Source organism: Zosterops lateralis (genome assembly GCF_965231275.1).
Source record: "Zosterops lateralis genome assembly, chromosome: 24".
Taxonomy (NCBI): domain Eukaryota; kingdom Metazoa; phylum Chordata; class Aves; order Passeriformes; family Zosteropidae; genus Zosterops; species Zosterops lateralis.
This window is the reverse complement of record NC_139784.1, coordinates 3314628-3334986: the sequence shown is the minus strand read 5'-3', so window position 1 is coordinate 3334986 and position 20359 is coordinate 3314628. Positions and strand designations below refer to the sequence as shown.

At 45.3% G+C, this 20359-nt stretch overlaps 1 protein-coding gene across 1 annotated transcript; it reads left to right on the top strand.

Annotated features, from left to right (window-relative positions):
- Positions 1-10032: 10032 nt before the first annotated feature.
- Positions 10033-10971, top strand: LOC310918692 (olfactory receptor 6E1-like; the record flags this gene model as incomplete). The annotated part of the gene is made up of 1 exon (XM_083877637.1): positions 10033-10971. The coding sequence occupies one exon, from the start codon at positions 10033-10035 to the stop codon at positions 10969-10971; it is 939 nt and encodes a 312-aa protein (XP_083733763.1).
- Positions 10972-20359: the final 9388 nt, after the last annotated feature.

Here is a 20359-nt window from a genome sequence, read left to right as displayed (position 1 = left end):
GCACACTGAGCACCAGTCCTCACTGAGGAAGAGGAGGAGGCAGACTACAAGTCCTCCACCTGGTAACCAAACCACCGATGTTGACGCTGTGCCAGTCTTGAGGCAGGCTCCAGTGCTCAGGGACACTCAGAAGCAATCCCAGCTGAGGGGGAGAGAGCAGAGAAGACGCCCACGGTGGGGCTGTGACCGCCGCGGCCGCTCTGTGCAGCGCAGAAAGCACCAGCCCTCTCTGGGCAAGAGGGACAGGGGCACAACAAGCCCTCCACGGTGTGACAAACCCCCAGGGGATAACGCGGGGCCATGGAACAGCAGCACAAAGCAGGCTCCTGTGCTCAGGGCTGCTCTGGAGCCATTCCAGCTCAGGCTGAGGGAGCTGGGCTCTGACCTCTGCAGCCGCTTTGTGCTGGTTTAGCACCCTTGGTGAGATGCAATTGGTGATTTCCCTTGAATTGAGAGCAAAATTAGCCAATTGCATCCAGGGATACACCCGTGGGTCATTCTGCGTTAACATCTAGAAGGAAGCCTGGGCTGTCCCTCTTTCTTCCACCTTCCCAGGAGGTGAAGGCAGTTCTGTGTCTGTCCTTTGGAGGGGCCGGGACAGCCCGGCCTGCCCGGTGACTCCCAGGCTGAGGCAGGGGATGATGTGCCCCCATCCCGGCCCACATCGGATTTTTACCAGCTGGAAACACCCTGTTGCTCCCCTATCGGGGGGAGCTGGCCCCAGGCCTGGCCGTGGGCCTGGGCCCTTTCCCCAGCAGGGCAGGGGAGCCTGCAGCTGCTCTGAGCTGGGCCCATTCTGGATGAGACCGAGGGCTGGGGGACAAGGATTCTTTCATCAGCCGGGCTGCTCTGAGATCTCTATGAGTTTTTTCCCTCATTCCTGAAGCTTTTGAAAATCCTGGTAAAGAGGAGATTGCTCTCCTGAAGAATTAATGAAAGACTATATTTCAATGGTGAAAGTGACTGAATGTCACAGATTTTGTTTTGCCTTGAATTTTCTTTCTTTCAAGTGTTTGAATCTGTGCAGCATGATTCTCACACTGCTTCATGTAATCTATATGTATTTTTAGAATTTATCTATGTGTTTTCCTAGTTCTCCTCTGGGAGGAGGAGCTTGATTGATAGTAATGGGGACCAATGACGTCAATGAAATTGCAACTTTCTTCAGCTGATTTTTAGTTTTTGTACCAAGTGTATATATGTTAATCAAGTCAGAAAATAAAGAAGCTTTCCATGTCTGACCTGCTGCTGCCTGCTGTCCTCTGTGTGTGCTGCAAAATAGTGCCCACAGTTTTGTCTCTATGTTGTTTGTAGGAAAGTGAAGACTTGTGGGGGGAGGAGAAGGGTTTTGAAAGCTTTTTTTTTTCTCTTTTCTTTTCTTTTCTTTTCTTTTCTTTTCTTTTCTTTTCTTTTCTTTTCTTTTCTTTTCTTTTCTTTTCTTTTCTTTTCTTTTCTTTTCTTTTCTTTTCTTTTCTTTTCTTTTCTTTTCTTTTCTTTTCTTTTCTTTTCTTTTCTCTTTTTTTTTCCCCTTACTGTGTGTTAATAAACTGTTTACTTTTAAGTTGAGCCTGTTTTGCCTTTTTCTCCCAAAATCTTATCTCCCACTTGGCAGACAAAATTAGGCAAACATGAAACCACCACATAAATGGTGCATTGGCCAGGAAATGAAACCAAAACTACAACACCCTGTATTTCTGTAGGATATCTGTGTTTATACAGAAATGCTCTCCAAGTTATGTCAAACTAGCGGTGGCTGTGAGTCAACTCATGCATATGCATCATATTTATCCAACACCTGTTCCTTATTGCTCCAATCAGCACCAGCCAGTCTCAGTGGACTTTATAAATACATGTAAATAGTATAAAGGGCTGTAGAAAAGCCTCTCTTCTGCTCCATTGCACAGTGCTCAGAGTTGAAAACTTTTCTGGAGACCTCATAATTTAGAGGTTTTTTCCTTTCTTCTTCTGCCACCACACTCTACAACAGGTAACAGAGAAAGTTTATTTCCCAATTCTTGAAGGTCCCCCTGCCAAGTGCCTTCAGGGCAGTCTTTAGTAGTCCATTGCACCGTTCAACTTTCCCAGCAGCTGGTGCATGATAAGGAGCGTGATATATCCATTCAATGCCATGTTCTCTAGCCCAGGTGTTTGTAAGGCTGTTCTTGAAATGGGTCCCATTGTCTGACTCAATTCTCTCAGGGGTGCCGTGTCTCCACAGGACTTGCTTTTCAAGGCCCAGGATGGTGTTCCAGGCAGTGGCATGAGGCACAGGGTAGGTTTCCAGGCATCCAGTGGTGGCTTCCACCATGGTCAGCATGTAGCGCTTTCCTTGGCGGGTTTGGGGAAGGGTGATGTAGTCAATTTGCCAGGCTTCCCCATACCTGCGCTTCAGCCATCATCCACCATACCACAGAGGCTTCACTCTCTTGGCCTGTTTGGTTGCAGCGCAGGTCTCACAGTTGTGGATGACCTGGGAGGTGCTGTCCATAGGAAGGTCCATCCCTCGGTCATGGGCCCATCGGTATGTCGCATCTCCTCCTTGGTGGTGACCAGAGGCATCATGGGCCCAACGAGCTAGGAACAGTTCTCCCTTGTGCTGCCAGTCCAGATCCACCTGTGATACTTTCACCTTGGCAGCTCTGTCCACCTGCTCGTTGTTGTGATGCTCCTCATTAGCCCAGCTCTTGGGTACGTGCGCGTCCACGTGTCGAACCTTCACAGTCAGTCTCTCTACTCGGGCGGCGATGTCCTGCCAAATGTCAGCGGCCCAGATGGGTTTTCTTCTGCACTGCCAGTTGGCCTTTTTCCAGCGATTCAGCCATCCCCACAGAGCATTAGCTGCCATCCATGAGTCAGTGTAGAGATAGAGCCTCGGCCACTTGTCTCATTCAGCAATATCCAAAGCCAGCTGGACAGCTTTAAGCTCTGCAACCTGGCTTGATCCACCTTGTTCCTCGGCAGCCTGTGCAACTTGTCATGTGGGGCTCCAAACTGCAGCTTTCCATTTCTGATTAGCGCCTACAATTCGGCAGGAGCCATCAGTGAGAGAGCTTATTGTCTTTCAATCTCAGGTAGCTCATTATATGGTGGGGCTTCCTCTGCACGTGTTACTTGCTTTTCTTCTTCTTCTTCAGATAATCCAAAATTCTCACCTTCTGGCCAGTTCGTTACAACTTCCAGAATCCCAGGGCGATTTGGCTTTCCAATACAGGCGCGCTGTGGAATGAGAGCAATCCATTTGCTCCATGTGGTGTCAGTGGCCTGATGCATGGAAGGAACCTTTCCCTTAAACATCCACCCCAGCACCGGTACTCAGGGTGCCAAAAGCAGCTGTGTTTCAGTGCCAATCACTTCTGAGAGGGGTTGAACTCCTTCACAGGCAGCCAAGATCTCCTTCTCTGCGGGAGTGTAGTTGGCTTCGGAGCCTCTGTAACTTCGGCTTCAGAATCTCAATGGTCGGCCTCGAGTCTCCCGAGGCACCTTCTGCCACAGGCTCTAGGACAGACCATTGTTCCTGGCTGCGGAGTAAAGCACATTCTTCACATCTGGTCCCGTCTTGACTGGCCCAAGGGCTACTGTGTGAGCAATCTGTTGCTTGATCTGAACAAAGGCTTGTTGCTGTTCAGGGCCCCAGTGGAAATCGTTCTTCTTGTGGGTAACCAGGTAGAGAGGGCTCACGATCTGACTGTACTCAGGAATGTGCATCCTCCAAAAGCCTATTATACCTAGGAAAGCTTGTGTTTCCTTCTTGTTGGTAGGTGGGGACATGGCAATGGTCTTGTTGATTATCTCTGTGGGGATTTGGCAATGTCAGTCTTGTCACTTGACTCCCAGGAATTGCATTTCTTGAGCTGGTCCTTTAACTTTACTTTCTTTAATGGCAAAACCAGCTTTCAACAGAATTTGGATAATCTTCTCTCCTTTCTCAAAGACCTCCCCTGGGGTGTTCCCCCATACGATGATGTCATCGAGGTACTGCCGGTGTTCCAGAGCCTCACCCTTCTCCAGTGCAGCCTGGATCAGCCCATGGCAGATGGTGGGGCTGTGTTTCCACCCCTGGGGTAGTCGGTTCCAGGTGTACTGCATGCCCCTCCAGGTGAAAGCAAACTGGGGCCTGCACTCTGCTGCCAAAGGAATGGAGAAGAAGGCATTGGCAATGTCAATGGTCACATACCACTTTGCTGCCTTGGACTCCAGCTTATATTGAAGCTCTAACATGTCTGGTACAGCAGCACTCAGTGGTGGCGTGACTTCATTCAGAGCATGGTAATCCACTGTCAGTCTCCATTCTCCACTGGACTTATGTACGGGCTATATTGTGCTGTTGAAAGGTGAATGAGCAGTGATTCTGTAGAAAGGTCTGGTAGCTCTGGTCCTCTGGGAATCCAGTGGGGAAAGGCTCCTTGTACTGTCCCAAATCCCAGATTATATCCAAGTGAGAATGCTTGGCTCCTCCCCCTGGGCAGAGCATCTCACAATGGGATGAGGAGTGTGAAGTGGGTCCTTGATGGCCCATTAAACAGAGATAACTCCTGGAGGGAGTTACCTGTGGGTCATGGGCAAGGCATTGATGGGCCATTAGCAGAAGACAGCCCAAAGGAAGGGGGCCTGGGAAGACACTGCCCCACCTGGTTTCAACAGTTCATGAAGATGGTGATAGAATAAATACTTTGTGCACATCCTATGCTACAACCCAGGACAATGCCAGCCGCTCCAAAGCCTGAGGTGAGAGCACAGCCCTTCCAGAATTCACAGTCCCAGTATTCCTCACAATGGCGGCTGCTGGAGATCTGTGATGTGAGATCTCACTCTCACTGAGTCGCAGCACCAGCAGCAGATAAAACTGCAAGAAGTGACAAATTCCTATGAAGTTTGAGTTTCGTATCGAAACTCCTCAGCTCTCATCTCCAGAGAAGTTTTTGCAGTGGATGAATAAATTGTTAAGGTTTCTAACTGTTAATCAGCACTGATTATCTTGCACCATTCTATTTTTTTCACCATTTTTGTACATTGAGTGTTGTGGTTTCACGTTGGCTGAATGCCAGGCACCTCCAAAAAAATTCTTCACTCATTTTCTTTTGCTATAGTTGAGCAGAGGAGGGGGAAAGAGCAACTAAAGGGGCTCATGAGTTGAGGGAAAGATCGGGAAGAAACACTTTAGGGGCAAAACAGGCTCAAAACTTAAAAAGTATAAAAAGATTTTTATTAACATAATTAAAATAGGATAACAAGAACTAAAATAAACCTTTAGAACACCTTCTTCCCAACCCCCAGCCCTTTTTTCCTTCCTACTGACAGTGCAGGGAAACAAAACATGGGGGTTTTGTCAGTTTGTCAATTCTGAAAACCTTTTTTCGGTTCACTTAGGGAGAGGAGTTTCTTCAGTTATGTCATGGGATTCTTCCTATGGGAGACAGTTCTGTGTGAACTTCTCCAATGAGATTTTGACTTTCACAAGTAGCAGTCCTGCCCAGCCTGCTGTAATGTGAGTGCAGACACCTGTGAAAACTTAAAGCCCAGTAATGCAAGTCAAAATACAATTGCATCCATATACTGCATGCATTGGCTGGATGATGGTAGGGCAAAGAGGCAGAATAGAGCTGTAGTAAAGCATCCCCCACATCCCCAGCAGGGGTTTCCAAACAGGGAAAGAGTTTCAGTTTACCTTTAGACATTTTAGGAAGTTTAACTAGAAAGTTCTGTGGTTTTCTCACAGTAATTGGCTCAGTGCCAGCCCAGAGGCACAGATTGGGCTGGCAAAGTGGAACTCAAAGCCTGTTGCTGATCTCACTGGGCCAAGAGCCAAATAACCCACCTACACTATGAAGTACTAAAGAGAGAGAACAAAGAAGTTCCACACTTTGTGAGGTGTTGTAGCAAGTAGAAGACCTGTCTCTATGCTGTGTTTGGCTTGCCTTTGTGTTTGTATTATTTTCTTTCCTTATTAAGGCCTTTTTGGTTTTTCAAGACATACTCAATCATGGCATCTCACTAATTGATTTTAGCCACTTCTCTGCAAAGGCTGGACCCTCGGAGATTAATACATTTACATGTCACTTATAGGACTCTGCCCATGTGCTAAGCTGCGTCATAGAGGGAGAGAAGCCACCTCGAGCTCAAATGAACCACGGCAGACAGGAGGATAAATGAGCTGAGTGTGATGAGTCCTGGTACAGACCATGGATTAACAACTGGCAGAATGAATCTGCTGGAAACACATATCACATATCACCATGGACTTCCCACTCCTACATCAGAATTCCTCATTTCCAAACATCATTTGCTATTGGTTTATAATTAGCTCTAGAAACATCAGCAAACTAGAGGAAAATGTTACAAGTAAAGAGATGGGCTGTAGCTTGGTGTGGAAGAACAGATATCTGTTCATAACACAACATAACATAACATAACATAACATAACATAACATAACATAACATAACATAACATAACATAACATAACATTACATTACATTCCTGGGGCATGGTGGAACTTGTGAATCCAGATATCTTAGCCTTGTCTGGGTACAGGCCATGGTGCAGAGAGAACACAGATATGAAAAGGAACTAGGAAGAGAGCTGCATATGTAACTGTCACAGTCTTTAAAACTGTGTAATTTTGTAAAAGCCGTCAAATACTGCGAACAACAGGCTGTCTGTAGTTTGTGGGGAAAAATCTTGTGGCTGTTTAGGGCTGTGGTCTATTTTGAGCTGTAATAAGTATATGACACTGTACTGTGAGAATCATACCTGACTTCAATTCCTTCTATCCTGACTTCAATAGCTTCAACTTAGACTTCAAGCTTAGACTTCAATAAACTTTAACTTCAACTCAAACTCCAACTTATTTCTGCTCAAGCTTTGACTTAAGGCTCTGTGTTTGGATTACTTTTGCACCCCCTCTTCGAAGTCCCATCTCTCAGTCGTGTGGCAGCTTGGAGTCCCTCTTTCTTCCTATATTTAATGGTTACTGGTAATTTTGTTGATTTGTTCTTGGTGTGCAGTGAAGGAATTAAACCCAACCTGTGAATTGCTTCCCTCAGGCAGAGGGAAAGTATTAAGTGTCAAATGTGGAGTTTTGATTCTGCAGAACAGAGAGTTTTAATATTGACTATCCTTTCTTCCTCTCCACAACCACAAGTGAGCTGATTGAGATGAGTGAGTCCCAATTTAAGTAAGGTTCTGGGATACTCCTTCTCACTGACTTAGAAATGAACTTGGCTTACAAGTTCTTACAAGGATGTGTTTCCTCCTCCCTTTAGGTCTCTGCTTTAGGAATCCACTTTAGTCACTTCATTTCTAAGAGTGAAGAGAGAACAACAATAGCAACACCAAAGGGTGATTTAATACTCTTTGTCACCATCCCTGGAATGTTCAAAAACTGAGTGGATGTGGCACGTTGGAATATGCTTTAGAGGACATGGTGGTGTTTGGCTGAAGGTTGGACTTGATGATCTTGGGAGTCTTTTCCAACCTTACTGATGGTGTGATCCCTGCCTGACACTGGCGCTTTGGCCTCAGCCTCTGGCAGTAACCTCAGCAGCTGGGGAGCAGCTGTGCCACATGCAGAGGGCTGTGCTCCCTCCCTAGTCCTGCACATGGGATTGATAACCCCTCCTGCAGGCTGGAGCAGCTCTGCACAGCCCTGTGCCTCCTGGGGTGGATGTGCTGAGCACACCAGCAGTGCCTCTGGGACACTGAGGGGTCACTGCACGCCGGGCTGTACCCACAGGTTGTTCTGGCCAGGCACTAAATCCTTTATGCTTGGCACAGTTGTGTTGGGACAATGGTGCACAGAACAAAAAACCCCAAAGATATTATTAGAATGGTGTGAGTCCAGTGGACGACAAGTGAGTTTATCAGAGAACTGGAGCACATCACACCTGAGGAGAAGCAGAGAGAAGACAAAGTCAAGAGGAGGGATCTGCCTGAACTGTCCACCAAGGGAGAGTTAGAGCCAGACCTCTCAGATCTCTCAGAACAAGAGTAAATCTTTAAAGTAAATCTTTTCTGCAGAAAAGGAACTAAATATTCACAATGAAAACACAAGGAAAGTCGTGGCACCACAGGGAAGTTGGTACAGCCCCGTGTTTGGAGATATCCACATTTACTGAGAGAAGGTCATGAGCAACCTTGTCCAGCTTTGCTTTTAGCAAGGATTGGACCTCTAGAAGTCCTTCTCAATCTCATTTTCTCTGTGGTTTGATTATACTCTTGCTGTTCTTTCACAAGTGTTTTCCCACAAGGTGGTTTTTTTCAGATTTTGATACCTAATTGGTCCCTGAGGTTTGACACAGTGAGGAAACACAAGCCTGTAAAACACTGCCACTATTATATAAAGGAGCTGAAGAGAGAGGAAATTTTACTGCCAAAAATCAATTGTCAAACTAAGTTAAGGAGAAACAGAATCAGACTCAGAATACTTTTTGTAACATCCTGGATTGCTTTGGATATACTGGTAACTACCTGGAGCATTTCTTAGAGTTCAGGTGTTGTATTCTGAAGAATTGGGAAAGTTTAAAGGGACATTGACTTGGAAAACTGAACTTTTAGTCTTCAAATTAAAGTAAAAGCCTTCAGCTGTTACTGAGGGAGTTTCTTGGTTTAGAGGATCATTATCAACTTCCAGATAATATCTGTCCATCTGTGGTATTGAAAAATACATCCTATATTTTGTATGGTTTGTGAGAGGGAAGTTGTTTTGTATTGGTGTTTTTTGAGAAACAACCATAAGATGATGCCAATAAACTCCTGTGTTTTGCTGGGAAAAGGGCACTAAGGGGAAATATTTGATGGGAATAGTGCATTAAGAAGGGTTGTAGCATCCCAGCTCATGGCTCTCTTTTTGTTGAGCATTTGAAGAGGGAAATTGGAGTGTCTTGTTTGATACGGGTTATCAGCTAAATAAGACGGGCTTGTTTTTCCTGGAAACTCATTGTGTTGTTGTTTACTTCAGTCATTCAGAAATATCTGAAATGAGTCTGCAATGAATCTAAAACCAGATGAAAGTATCCAGATAACATAATAGACAAAACCTGGGAAACATGAGTGCAAAACAAGACAGGTCTCTTTAGGGCCAGACGGGCTGGTGTATGGGAGGAAGAGGAGGGAGAATGCAGTTGGAAAACCACAGATGGGACATGGCAGGCCTGCAAGAAAAGACTGTGATTGAAGGGCATCAGACAGAGTTTTCAGGTTTCCCTTCAGGAGATAATGGCATGGTGGTGTTGTGCAGCAGTGCCACAGACAGGACAGAGAACTCCTCTGAGCTTGGGGTGGGGTGTAAGATGGAGGGAAGCTTGGACACCCTGAAGAAGGAAGAATGTCCATCAGCATCAGAGCTGATCCACTGGAGCTGGAGCTGAGGGTAAAGAGACAATTTTCCCACAGTTTTTCCCATTCCCTCTCTCACACTGGTGCTTTCTGCAGCATCCAGCCAGTGCTCTGTGCATTTTCCCTTCTGTCAGTGGTGGCCAGACAGCCTTTACTTTGCAGCATTGCTGTCTTTCTGTCTGGCCTCTTCTCTGAAGGGTCTCTACCTCTCTCTCTTTCTCTGTCTCCTTTTAACTGCAGTAACTTTCTCTTTTACAATATTAATGTGTACTTGAACCAATCTAACCTGCTTCAGAGTCAGTCTGTGGTGTGATTGCTTTTCTCTGTGGTAAGTCTCTGGACACAGGCAAAGTTCTCACTCTGGGAATTTGGCTTTTTTTTTGTTTTGTTGGAGGGTGGAAGTTGTCAGATCATCCAGAGAGACCCAGGGTCTATAACAGCTTCTGCACCTCTCTCAGGTGTGCTGTGAGGGAACTGTAGGAATTGTTTTGACTGGAGTGAGGACTCAGTCTTACAAATGGGATTCCTTTTACAGGATTTAACCAGGATTTTTAATATGTGGTTACTGTGGTTGCTTCAGTCTTTTACAAGAGGTTTGTTGCTGATATTGCCCTGTAGTGTTAGCAAAGCCAAACTGACACGTTGTTTTCCAACAGTTCCCAAAACAGGTCATTTCTTTTTCTGCCAGCAATGATGTCTCAATGAACCACACAACTGTAGTGGAATTTGTCCTCCTGGGACTGGCTGGCAGCCGCCATATGGAGATCACCCTCTTTCTGTTCCTTGGCATTGCCTATTTCTTCATCCTGCTCGGAAATATTTCTGTCATCACCATCACTCTCACGAGTAACTTCCTCCAGACCCCAATGTACTACTTCCTCAGGAATTTTGCCCTTTTGGAAATCACTTTCACCTCCATATTCCTTCCCAGCACCCTGTACAGCCTCCTGACAGAGAGGAAGACGATTTCCCTGCCTGGTTGCTTCCTTCAGATGCTGTTTTTCTACTGCCTGGGTGCCTGCACACTTTTCCACATGGCAGTGATGTCCTTGGACCGCTACGTTGCCATTTGCCACCCTTTGCATTACACAGCCATCATGAACAGCAGGCTTTGCCTGCAGCTGATCCTGGGCTGCTGGGCACTGAGTTTTCTCTCCATGTCTCCTCCCACCATTATGGTCATGCAATTGCCATTTTGTGGCCCCAATGTCATGAACCACTTCTACTGTGATGCTTCCCCATTGTTGGAGCTGTCCTGTACAGACACAGGCTTCATCGAAGAGCTGTTGTTTATCACACTCATTATCATCCTCCCGGGCACCTTGTTAGTAACTGCTGTTTCTTATGGCTGCATTATTGTCACCATCTTACACATACCATCATCTGCAGGCAGGAGGAAGGCGTTTTCCACTTGCTCAGCTCACCTCATTGTGGTGACAGTGTTTTACAGCACGTGCATTTACAGGTACATCCGTCCGGAGCAGCGAGGTGGGCAGGACTCTGACAAAGTTCTTTCCTTATTCTTCTCTGTGCTGACTCAGACTCTCAACCCATACATCTACTCACTCAGGAACAGGCAAGTCAAGCAAGCTTTAAAGGAGAGAGTTCTGAAGTTTTCTGGCTCCCTGAGGCAGATGTGAACAGTGGAGTAACACATCCAAGTATCTGAATTGTTTCCCAGATGTAACGTCTGTATTGTGAATTAAAGATGCTGATTTCAAATGGTTTATGCTTTCTAGATGTTAAACCCTTCTCTTGGCAACGAAAATATGTCAGCACAGAAAGGATTTTCTAGCCTTCTGTTACCTGGTGTCAGCTCTGCCTCAGCATTTTCCCCCCTTGCTGGGATGGGTGAGCCTTAGTGAATAACCAAATTCCCACTCACACCTTCCACCCCACAGTGGGACAGAGCAGAGGCAGAAAAAAGGAAAAACAGAAACAAAAATTCTTGTAGATTGAGATAAAGACAAAGAGATGGTTTGCCAATTTCTACCAGGAGTGAAGCATACTGGATTTGGGGAAAACCAGTGTAATTTATTGCCAACTAAAATAGTTTTGATTGTGAGAAACAAAATTAAATCTTCAACACCTGTACTTCCCCCTTTTCTGTGCTCAAGTTCATTCATTCATTCATTCCAGACTACTCCAGAGTGTCCCCAGCACTCAGGGTCAGTGGGGAGGTTATGGTCAGTGTGTGGGGTTTCCCCTCTGCTGCTTCTTTCCTCTCACACTTTTCCTCTGCTCTAGTGTGGGTTCTTCACAGCTTACAGAGAACACACTGAGCTACCATGCTACAAAGCAAGTACAGAAATACAATTTTTATTGATATTTTCATTTTTAGGACTTCAGCTTCCACAAAGCTGTGTTTACAATCACTGCCATACACACTATACCCATCAATGAAATCCCTTGTGCACCCTCTAATTCAGTATAGGAGAATCCTTGATCCCAAGTACAATTCATGGAACATTTTGTTTCAGTCTTAGCTGTAAAGGCATTTCCAGGTTTGGGGCTGGCTTTGGCTGTGTATAGTGAATCCAGAAATCACCAGTAATTTTTACAGCTGTGTGGATAGTCAGGAGAACTTGGAATGGTCCTTTCCACTTTTGCTTTAGTGGTCCTTCACTCCAAGTCTGGACATGGCTCCAATCTCCTGGACAGTGAGAGTGTGGCTGAGCATCCAAGGCCACTGATGATGCTAAAATAATAAACCTATGCAAGGATGAGAGTTTTTTTTTTTCCCAGAGTTTGCCATACTCCCTGAAACTGTGATTCCTGTGTGTTTTCCCCTGGGTATAATTACAGCCTGACATTGTCTCCCATAGAGGATTTCATATGGAATTACCTTCTCCTTGGAGCTTGGTTGAATTCTAAGTCTCAGTAATGCCAGGGGAAGAGCCTGTGGCCACTTAAGGGATGCTTCCTGTCAAATTTGGCCAGTGGTCTTGTTTAACCTCATGGTGTTGGCCCTTTGGACACTGACTGTTCCCACTGACTGTGGCACTGTGTGAGTGTCACTGTGTGTGGCCCTGTGTGACACTGTGTCCAGGTGTGAGTGTCTGCACAGAAGCTGTTTGTGTGTGCAAAAATATTTAATGTAGCAAGTGACACCAGGTCCCTGGAAGATCCCATTTTCCTAAACAAATAATAGACAGCAGATTGCCAATCCCTAAAAGAAAAAAAAAAATTATATATATATATAAGGATAAGAGACAGGAGAGAAAAGGGAGAGGAAAAGAAGAGAAACATGTAATTATAATGACTAACATTGCATTGAAATAAAATAATTAAAAACATTTCTTCTCATTATTTCCCTCAGTACCTGTTATATTTTTTAGTTTGTTGTAGCTTTAACCCCAGCTGGGGGGAACTAAGCACCACACAGGCACTCACTCCCTCCCCCAGGGTGGAGTGGGAGCAGAAGAAGAAAAAGATGAAATAGGGCTTGTGATAAGAACAGTTTAATCATTGAAATAAAGTAAAATATAATACTAATTATAACAATGATAATGATGAAACAGAGAGGAAGGAATAAAACCCAAAGGAATCAAGGGGTGAACAGCACAATTCCTGTCCTGACCAATGCCCAGCCCATCCCTGAGCAGTGACTGGTGCCTCCCAACCAGCTCTGCCCAGTTTATACTCTGGGCATGTTGTTCTGTGGTGTGGGAGATCCCTTTGGCCAGTTCAGATCAGCTGTCCTGGCCCTGCTCCCTCCTGGCTTCTTGTTCCTCTGCTCATTGGCAGAGCCTGGCAAACTGAAAACTTGATTTAGGTGAACACTAAACTATCCATGTTTATCAATATTGTTTTTATGATTTTATTAATTATTATTATTATATTCTATTTATTATTTAGTATTTACAATATATAATAATATATTATATTATTATATATTACTATTATTTATTTTATTATATATATAATTGTTATTATACTAAATCCAAAACACAGCACAATTCCAGCTACGAAGAAGAAAATTATCTCAGTGCCACCTGAAATGGCATTTGATGATGAAATGGTCACCCACTAAAGAATTCCTCTCTTTTCCTTTCTTCTTAAGATTGAAGATTTCTAAATCATAGCCAGTGTCTCTTGGCCTGAGTATCAATACCCTCTAACCCTACGGGTTTCAAAAAAATATTGCCAAGGGAGGCATGTCATAGCATTCCTTATTTTCCTCAATTTTTTTCCTGGATATTTCAGATTTTTATAAAGTTTGGTATCCAGAAACATTCATCAATCTCTACAATTCCTAGAAAATGTGTATAACAGTTTTCTACTGGTTGTATTGGTCTTGTGTGGTTGCAATACATGGTTGTGAAAACATCCTGCTGCAATTCTGTGTGATGTTTTCCAAACCCAAGGAAATTGTTTTGTTACGAAACTTGCATAAGGCAAAATGAAAAATACCAATGATCTCTCTCACAAATTATTGTCTGGAGAATGTTTAAGAACTGCTTAGAAAGAAATTAAACAGTACAACCAGGCCATGGTCACAGTGTCTTCTTTCTTCTGTAATCTCTCAGTGATGATGGATCAATGATTAAATGTAGTTCTTGATGCTTGTGATGAATTTCTTCTTGAACTGATTCATTGCAAATAGGGAATGTAGAAATAAAACAGTCATTGCAGCATTTCTGACCCTGAAATTTGGGAATATCCCAGAAATGGATATTTCCTTGTTCTTTTCCTCCTTTCCTTGTTTTTTCACCTGCTTTTTCCACCTCACTGTCACTACATTTTTTTATGGAAGCTTAATAAGTCCTACCAAAAACTAGGACTCTTAAAGCACTGAATAAAGTCTCAGTTTTTCACACAGTTGTGACTCCACTGCTCATCGACAGTCTGAAAAATAGAGATGCAAAGGACACTCTGAGGAAAGTGGTCAAGAAATGTGAATATTTCCTAAAGGTTAGGGAACTGTAACCATTTTTCCCCTAGAAGACAATGAAAGAAAATGATGTATTTGGGAGCAGCTTCTCATTAAATTTTTATCCCTCAGAGCCTGTGACATTTACCCTTGACTTTTTACTATCAAATTTGCCAATCTGAGTGACTTTAACGGATGTTAAAGTGCCCAAGTGAGGACCAGGCGTTTTTCTGTGGAAAAGGATTCTCTCTTTATGGATTGGGCCAGTTGTCTCAGTGTCTAGCTCAGATTTCATCTAAGCAGTGATTCCCCAAATCAGCTGATTGCAATCCCATTCCACTGAACAGTGTCCCATTTCACTTTATCAGAGCTGTTAAGGACAGCTGAATCTTAGAGTAATAATTTAGATTTATGGAAAACTTTTCTTAGACAGCTAAAGACAGGTCTAAAGTTGAGTGAATCAAATTCAGAGGGAACAATCCAATCTCTCATTTAGAGTAACTATACCAACATGACTATAATTGTCTCAGTGGATGTGAATGCAACACAGTTGCAAGTGTGAATATTTTTTTAAAATTAAATTACATCCTGGTAACTCTTAACTGGTTCCACACTTTTAAACATTTCATATTCATATTTGTAAATGTCACCTCAGCCGTTTTCAGCCATTTATGTGAACTTCAAAACTTTTCTTTTCTAGGCCGAACACTGATGGCAAATGTAAACACGAGTTCTGCAAACATGCCCACCCTGAGAATCCTCTGGTAAGGTTTATCTCACTGAGCAGAGCAGGGTGAGCTAAAGGTCTGATGGAACAGAGGACAAGGCCTGAGGTGCTACATTTAAACCTAGATGTTTGAGTGCAGGGCTCACCCAAGTTGGGTGGAAGGAGGGAGCTGAGAGCTGGGGTCGCTGCTGGGTCCTGAATGTGTCAGCAGTGAGGGTTGCAGTCACTGTGTTACATTCACTGTGTGCATTGCACAGTGTTGCACTCACAGTGTTGCTGTCGTAGTGTTGCAGTCACTCTGTGTGTTGCAGTCAATGTGTTGCAGTGCTGCAGTCACTGTGTGTGTTGCACTCACTCTGTGTATTGCAGTGTTGCTGTCATAGTGTTGCAGTCACTGTGCCTTTGCAGTCACAGCGTTACAGTGGCAGTGTGTGTTGCAGTGTTGCCCTCTGTTGCACAGTGTTGCAGTCAGTGCTTGTTGCAGTCACTGTGTTGCAGTGACAGTATGTATTGCAGGGTTGCAGTCACAGTGCTGCAGTCACCATGTTGCAGTGGCAGTGGTGCAGTGGCAGTGGCCTCAGCAGCACTGTAGCTGCAGCCTGCAGAACCGGCTCTGTGCTGTGTCCATGGTTTGGAAGGGCAGGTTTGGGGAGGTGTCTCCGTGGCATTTCCTCTCCACCTGCCGTGTGGGTGCACTGCTGACAGAAAGCCCCACCTGGGCACCGCCTGGACACTGCTGTTCAATCTCTGTGAGGGGAGGGAAGGGCAGTGCAGGAGAAGTCTGAGGCTTCCTGAGCTGTCTGTAATCAAAGTCTGCAAGTTTGTGCTCTAATGAGCCCTGCCGGGAACACTTTGTCCAACTCTGTTTCTGCTCTGGCACCTCGCACTGGGCTCTATTAAAGCTCCAAGTAAGTTTATTTCTGCTTTTACCTTGTCGTTTCCTCAAGGCCCCGTGCCAGATTTGCCACAGCCACGAGGAGCGGGGAGGTGGCACCTGCGGGGGCTCATTAAAATGCTGACAGCCGTAATGAGCTCTGTGGCTGTTCTTGGAGGCATTGTGTGGTTAATAGGCAGCTCCCAGCTGTGCTTCAATGAACGCCTACAGCTTAATTTCTGTTTGTCTTTTGTTCTAATTACGTGTGACAGGGAGAATGGAAATGGAAACATTTTAATAGAGAATTAGTCCATCTTATATCCCGGTGGAAATCAGGCAGAGAGAGGAAAAATATCGTTGTGATTAACCAGGGAGACGCTCGAGTCAAAGTTTGATTTGTGTGCTGGCAATGAGACAATTCTCATTCCAGTCTCTTCTCCTGTTACTGTAACTCCCAGCAGTGCCAGAGGCTTTGTTTGCAAAGCCTTTCTCTGCTCTAATTAGCACTACCTTTACCTGCTGTACTAATTATACACAGAAACAGAAGGAATATTCATCACCATTGCAAAAGGCTCTCAAGGCCTTTTTTAATGATTGAAAAAAAAAGATCTTAGTTAACAAATAAGTGCTATCTTTTACTTTGATCCCCCTGAGCTCCAGTTTTCTCAGGACATGAACCCTGAAAAGAACTGGCTCAGTGGGGAGATGGACAGGTGATAGAAATTTTCAGGCACAAGTAGGATAAGAAATACTTAAACAATAAATTAGGAAAAACTGAATATCTACCTGGAGATCATGATGAGTCATCTGTACTGGGGCCTTTTGCAATACTACAAGGCTAATAGTCTTAAATTGAAAGACAGTCAATTAGCTACTTAATTATTAGAATATGTAATAAGGAAGAAGATTAGCATCTTAATTATTAGATTAGATATAAGAAAGAATTTTTTTTATGATGAGGGTGTCAAAACAATTAAATGGGCTGTCCAGAGGGCTTTAGATGCCCCATCCCTGGAAACATTCAAGGTCAGGTTGGATGGGGCTCTGAGTAACTTGGTCTGGCAGAAGGTGTCCCTGCCCCTTGCATAGGGGTTGAATTAGATGAACTCTTACTACCCAAAATATTCTAGGATTCCATGAGTGTTTCCAGTAGCTTCAGGGAGGTGATCCTTCCCCTCTACTCAGAATTAGCGAGGTGGCACCTGGAGTACCATGGGCAGTTCTGGGCCCCTTAGTTTAGGAAGGACATTGAGACACTTGAGCCTTGAGAGGGCAACGAGGCTGGTGAGGGGCTTGGAAAACAAACCCTGTGAGGAACAGCTGAGGGAGCTGAGGTTGTTTAGCCTGGAGAAAAGGAGACTCAGAAGTGACCTTATCACTCTCCACAACCTCCTAAAAAGTGGCTGTGCTCAGGTGGGGTTGGTCTCTTTCTCCAGGCAGCAACTGACAGAAGGAGAGGACACAGTCTCAAGCTGTGCCAAGGGAAATTTAGGTTGGATATTAGAAAGAAGTTTTTCACAGAAAGAGTGATAAAGTACTGGAATGGTCTACCCAGGGAGGTGATGGAGTCACCATCCCTGGATGTTTTTAGAGAACGACTGGATATGGCACTCAGTGCCAGGGCTTAGTTCAGAATAGGGCTGGGTTGGACTTGATGATCTTGAAGGTCTCTTCCAACCCAGTGATTCTGTGATTTCTCCCCAGTAAAAGAGAGACATGGATGTGCTGGGGAGAGTTCAACAAAGTGCCATGGAGATGATGAAGCGACTGGAATATCTCTCCTATGGGGAATGCTTGGTGCAGCTGTGAGTTTGTACCCTGGAAGGAGCAGGTTGTGGTGGGATATTATCCATGGATAATATCTGAGGGTAGGATGTAAGTGGGAGACATGCACGTTCTTTACACAGTGCTGTGCAGTGACAGGACAGGAGCCAATGGACACAAACTGAAACCATGAGAGGCTCTGTCTGAGCATCAGCAAACACATTTATCTGTGAGGGTGACCAAGCACAGGTACAGGTTGGCCAGGGAGGTTGTGGTGTCTCCATGCTCGGAGATGTTCCAAAAACATCTGGAACTGGTCCTGAGCAATTGGTGACTTAGGTGGCCATGCTTGAGCAGGGGCATTGGACCAGACAACTGCAGGTCCCTTCCCACCTCAACCATTTTGTGTGACTGTAGGGTAGTGTCAGTGTGCAGCAGAGTAGAAAGCAGCTCCAATTCATGCTCTGGTCACTGTCTGCATGCAAGGTTTTCCTGTCTGTGACTCATAGATCAGTGGTTTGCAGACAGTGTCTTCAGGGTGGAGAAGGCTAAGTCGGCTGCACCACAAAGGTTTGGGTGATACCACCAGAGCAGGAAGGGGAAGTGGTGCTGAGCAGGGATGTGGTGTTCAGCACGGTGGCCCCCGTGAGAACAGACATGGGGCTGCCTTCACGCTGCTGTGGCACCAGACACAGACAGTTCTATGGACCCACAGAGGAGCTGTGGACCCACCTCAGACCAGGGTTAAGCCAATCAATGAAGCTGGTGGTGCCTCTCAAAACAACAAAACAAAACAAAACAAAACAAACAAAAAAAAATCAAAAAAAATCTGTAAAAGGGCAAAATGCTGCATGTCAGTGAGGAGTGAGGCAAAACAAAGTGTGAGAAACAATCCTGTGAACAGCAAACCACAGAAGGAGAGGGGAGTGCTCCAGGTGCCAGAACAGATATTCCCCTGCTGTCCTTGGGAGAGACCATGGAGGAGCAGAGATTGCCCTGCAGCCTGTGGAGAGAACACCACTGCAAAAGGCATCCACATTGCAGCCAGTAGATGAGACAGACCATGGTAGAGCAGGTGGAAGTGCCTCAAAGGGACTTGTGGAGAGCCCCTGCTGAAGCAGGCTTACCCTGCAGGACTGTAAGAGTCCTCCTGAAACAGGATCTTAAAATATGCCCCATCTATCCAGGCAGTTTCATCTGGAGATTTCTCCTCCTTCCTGAATGGAGCCCAGAAGGAGCTCAAGAGAATGACCAAGAGGAGGAGCCAAGTGCTGGAAGCTTAGTTAGCACTGAAGTCCTGAGCTGCTGCTGCTGCTTACCCCAATGCCCAGTGGAGTGAGACCCAGAGGGCTTTAGGAGTTCATTTGCTGCTTAGAGAGAAGTTTATCCTTCATTTCCCTCCTTGACAGCAACACTGACATTGGTAAAGCTGACTTCTGCTCAAAACTTTGGCTTGTGATTCTTGGGCTTGAAAACTGACTGTCCTGAGCTGCACCAGGAGAGGCAAAGCCCATGAAGGGGAGGGTTCATTGCCTCTCAGGCAGCAGTGGTTAAACAGGCTCTGGAATAGTGCATCCAGTTTGGGGTCCTCCAGGATGAGAGAGTCTGATGGAGGTGACCAAGGTGCTGGAAAAGCACAGGGTGTTTGGTGAGGCATAGGGAATGGGGGTTCTCCTGGAGAACAGGAGGATCAGTGAGAGCTCCCCAGTCCCACTGGACTGGCTACTGAGAAGACAAACACAGGCCCTTGAGAGAGGTACCTGAGAGGGGGACAAAACAGGGACAGGCTGAGAAAGCAGATTTTCAGGAAATTGGGAAATAGCTCTGACAAGAACAGTGCATTGACAGTGGCCTGTGGATTCCATCTTTCAGGGCTTCCAGGATGTGTCTGGGCTAAGCTCTGAGCAACCTGGTCTGCACTGAGGGTTGATCCTGAATTGAGCATGAGGCCCCTCCCTGCCTGAATGAGCCTGGAATTCCATGGTTTCCCTCACCTTTTGCAGACAAGTGGTTTAAAGGCCAGTGTCATATGCCAGACTCCTATAATAAGGAGTTTCCTCAAGTTTCATGGTCCTTTTGAAGGTAAATCTGTAGACTGGAGACTCTTCTGGGCTTTGTTTGTTCCTGGTCCTGCTGCCTGGGCTTTACATTTCAGCTCTGCCCAAATCTGCAGGACCACAGTGAGATGGAAGGGAAAAATGATTTTGTCACCCATCTCACAGTTTATCCCATGAAAGAGCACTTTAAATTTTCCTCATTTCTCGTGTCCTTACCTAGGCAGGCAGCTCCTTGGTTCTTGCCTTGCTAATCTCTCCATCCTCCCATCTGACACTGCCAGACCTTGTTGGTTCTGGTGAGTCCCCAGAACCTGTGTGGACACTGAGCAGCTGGACAGGAGCACAGGAACGTGCCCTGGGGACACGTTGCTCACCTTCCACATGGTCACTGGAGCTGCTGCCTCCTCCTCTCCTGCTGACATGGCTGATGCCTTTGCGTGGCTGCCTGTGGAGGTGTTGGCTCAAGCCAGGTCTGGACAGATGACACTAAGCACGATGGAATCTTGTTTGGACTTGGTTGTTTATTATATCTTATCTAAGTTACAGCCTCCTGGGATGTGAGCTCTGTCTAATAAGACAAGAAAATGGCTACTTCTAACTCATTTCAAGGGCTTTTAAACAATAAGCAAAACCAATTAAAATCTGACACTTAAGTTATTTTTATTTATAACTCAAATAAAGATCACTCAATGTCCGCAATGTGGATTTTCACTAACCAGTTAGAAAAGATCAC